Raw genomic sequence first — 3521 nt, 5'->3', positions numbered from 1 at the left:
CAGTGAAACAAAGACTGACTGTTATAGTGGAGGACAACGGGCAGCCCTCTCGGTCAGCTACAGTCATTGTTAACGTGGCGGTGGCGGACAGCTTCCCTGAAGTGCTGTCGGAGTTCACTGACTTTACACACGACAAGGAGTACAATGACAACCTGACTTTTTACTTAGTGTTGGCTCTGGCTGTAGTTTCCTTCCTTTTCATCACATGTTTAGTGGTTATTATATCAGTGAAAATCTACAGATGGAGACAGTCTCGCATCCTGTATCACTCCAATCTCCCTGTGATTCCATATTATCCACCACGTTACTCAGACACTTTGGGGACAGGGACTCTCCAACACGTGTACAATTACGAGGTGTGCAGGACGACTGACTCCAGAAAGAGTGACTGTAAGTTCGGCAGAGCTGGTAGTCAGAACGTGCTGATAATGGACCCCAGTTCTACAGGGACGATGCAGCGGATACAGAATGAAAAGAGCATCCTGGATGAACCAGACTCTCCCCTCGAGGTTTGTTTTCCAGACGGTGCAGATTTTTCTCCTCTGCTATTCTCAGGCCTATTTTTATTTACATTGCAACACAGTGTATTAACCCCTTTTTTTGTCGTTTCAGCTGTGACATTTTTCAGTACTATTTGATGTATCTTGCTGGGAATATATGTGCTTTCATTTTGTGGTTGTTCTGGTTCAGCACCATGGACAGCGAAAAATACCAGTCGTATTACTCAAATGCTTTCATTGGTAAAATAATTTGAAATTGTATAATTTCTCAATCTCTCTATCTCTCTGTATATATATCTTTCTCCCTCTCTATTTCTCTCTGTCTTTGTGTGTGTGTGTGTGTGTGCGCGCGCGTGTGTGTGTGTGTGTGCGCGTGCACGCGCACCTCAGTGTTTTGTAGTCTATTTTATTAATTTCTGTGAACATTTTTAATAGGATTGTAATTGCAAAACATCGTAAACAAAAAGACATTAACTAGTTTTTGTTATATACACAATTTGTAGGTGCTTGCCCAAACGCTGACCGGAATTAGGATTAATTGCTTCGTAGAGTGTATTTCATACCATGGTAGCTCAAATGACAGTTTGTTCATGCTATCCTCTCAAGTCATATGCACTTTACTCGTTTCATCCTCTTTGACTCTTGGTCTGTAGCTGCCTGTGTGTCTGTGTAGCTGCACCTGTGTTTTCGTGCTCATACTTTTTCATGTGGTTCTATTATTCCTTCATCTTCTGATTTATTAGTTGCTTTAGTCATATGTTATCATTAACAGGTTATATAGACAAATAGGAATGTCAGTGTTAAAAGAGAATTTAAATCCAGCAAAATATCTCTTCATAAATATTTTTCTTACATTTTTTTTTATTTTCTTTATTGTGATTGCCACAACAAGATGCCATGTAGTGTAGTTCATCGAACAGAGAGGGACGCTGTTGGCCAATGAGTTGCTGAGGAAGCATTAGTTGCAGTAGTACCTCCCCTATATCTCAACATATTACACTGCGAAATAGAGAGAGGCAGAGTTAACGGTCAGGATTGCCATGTATAAGCCAGGACAGCGTGGTGGGATTCTTTTTTTCCACAATTTAAGATAAGTGCCATCTTGAGGAGCATTTGCGTGTATATATAAGTAAAAATCGGAACCTGGGCCGAAGAAACAGAAGATTTTCTATTTTTCTTCACAGACGTGTGGACCGGAATGATGGGATGGCAAGTGCTGTTGTTTATCTCGGTGCTCTCTGTCAGTGTAGTGTGCGGGCAGGTCAGTTACTCCATCCCTGAGGAAATGAAAAAGGGGGCTCTAATAGGAAATATAGCCCAGGATTTAGGTTTGGGTGTGGAACGATTGAAGTCCGGTAAAGCACGTATTTATACTGGTAACACTGAAGAATATATTGAGCTGAAGAGAGAAAGAGGAGTCCTGCTAATTAAAGACAGAATAGACAGAGAATCGCTCTGCGGTCAAACAATGCCCTGCGCGCTCCATTTTCAAATGATCCTGGAAAACCCGATGGAGTTTTACACAGTGACTGTTGAAATAACTGATATAAATGACAACCCTCCCACCTTTGAGAGGGGGGAGATGAAATATGACATTAGCGAATCAGCTCTGAACGGAGCTCGTTTCGTCTTGGACAAAGCCATGGATGATGATGTTGGTGTCAACGGGTTGAACAGCTACGCCCTAAAACCCAGTGACAATTTCGCTCTGAAAACCATCAGTCGAGGAGATGGGACTAAACATGTCGAGATGGTTTTACAGAAACCCTTAGACCGAGAAAAGCATGAGCATATATCTTTAATACTAACCGCTGTCGATGGCGGTGAACCACAGCTCTCGGGGACAATGCAGATTCTCATAACTGTTTTAGACGCAAATGATAATCCTCCCGTTTGTTCAAAAGTGGAATATAAAGCAAGTGTTACAGAGAACGCTCCTATTGGTACTGTAATTACTACCGTGAAGGCCACTGACATAGATAAAGGCAGTAACGGAAAAGTAACATACATGATCTCAAAATCTGGAGCTTCAAGTCTCTTTCAAATTGATGCAGAGAATGGAGTATTGACTTTAGCTGGTAATGTAGATTATGAAAAAAGGAGACTTTATGAACTTGATGTTCAGGTGTCAGATCAGGGAGGATTATCCGATGCATGTAAAGTAATAGTGGATGTGGCAGATACAAATGATAACCCCCCATCCATTAACATCATGTCTAATTCAAACACAGTATCTGAGAACGTGAAACCGGGGACGGTTGTAACAATGCTTAATATACAAGATTCAGACGCAAATGAAAACGGAAAAGTCATGTGTGTTTTGAATGAGAATATCCCTTTTGCCATTAAATCATCGACAAACAATTTCTTTAGCGTTGTCACAGACAGTGATTTAGACAGAGAGAGAGCCTCTGAGTATAATATTACTGTGACCTGCTCTGACGAGGGAGTCCCCTCCCTCTCCAGCAGCGTCACTCTCACCTTACACATCTCTGATGTGAATGACAACGTGCCTGTCTTTGAGAGGAGCTCATATGAGGCCTACATTGTAGAAAACAACACACCAGGCCTCTCTATATTCACAGTGAAAGCCAGAGACGCAGACTGGAACCAGAATGCCCGTGTTTCTTACATACTGGAGGAATCCTCTGTTAACGGAGTGCCAGTCTCCTCATATGTGTCCGTTGGTGCTGATAGTGGAGTCATCCATGCAGTGCGCTCTTTTGACTACGAGCAGATCAAAGATTTCCACTTCCGCGTCAAAGCGCAGGATGGAGGCTCTCCTCCACTCAGTAGCAATGTAACTGTGAAATTACTGATCCAGGACCAGAACGACAACCCTCCTCAGGTCCTGTACCCAGTCCAGACTGGTGGCTCTCTGGTGGCTGAAATGGTGCCTCGTTCAGCAGATGTGGGCTATCTGGTGACTAAAGTGGTGGCTGTTGATGTGGACTCTGGACAGAATGCCTGGCTCTCCTATAAACTGCAGAAAGCCACAGACAGGGCGCTGTTTGAAGTGGG

The 3521-nt window shown here is 42.9% G+C and overlaps 1 protein-coding gene and 1 pseudogene across 1 annotated transcript in view; both read left to right on the top strand.

The window, feature by feature from the left end:
* LOC147817322 (protocadherin beta-16-like) overlaps nt 1-618 on the top strand; it is a 2698-nt pseudogene extending 2080 nt beyond the window's left edge.
* A 910-nt stretch (nt 619-1528) lies between these two features.
* LOC111646579 (protocadherin gamma-A5-like) overlaps nt 1529-3521 on the top strand; it is a 2585-nt gene continuing 592 nt past the window's right edge. Inside the window, exon 1 of the mRNA XM_087171008.1 lies at nt 1529-3516. Coding sequence (XP_087027134.1) covers nt 1699-3516 — 1818 coding nt within the window. The 5' untranslated portion in view covers nt 1529-1698. The remainder of the gene's footprint in view (nt 3517-3521) is intronic.

This window comes from Seriola lalandi, unplaced genomic scaffold (assembly GCF_002814215.2).
Source record: "Seriola lalandi dorsalis isolate HSWRI2012SDOR001 ecotype SW California unplaced genomic scaffold, Sedor1 jcf7180002054973, whole genome shotgun sequence".
NCBI lineage: Eukaryota > Metazoa > Chordata > Actinopteri > Carangiformes > Carangidae > Seriola > Seriola lalandi.
The sequence above is the reverse complement of the archived record's forward strand: the minus strand, read 5'-3'. Positions and strand labels throughout refer to the sequence as shown.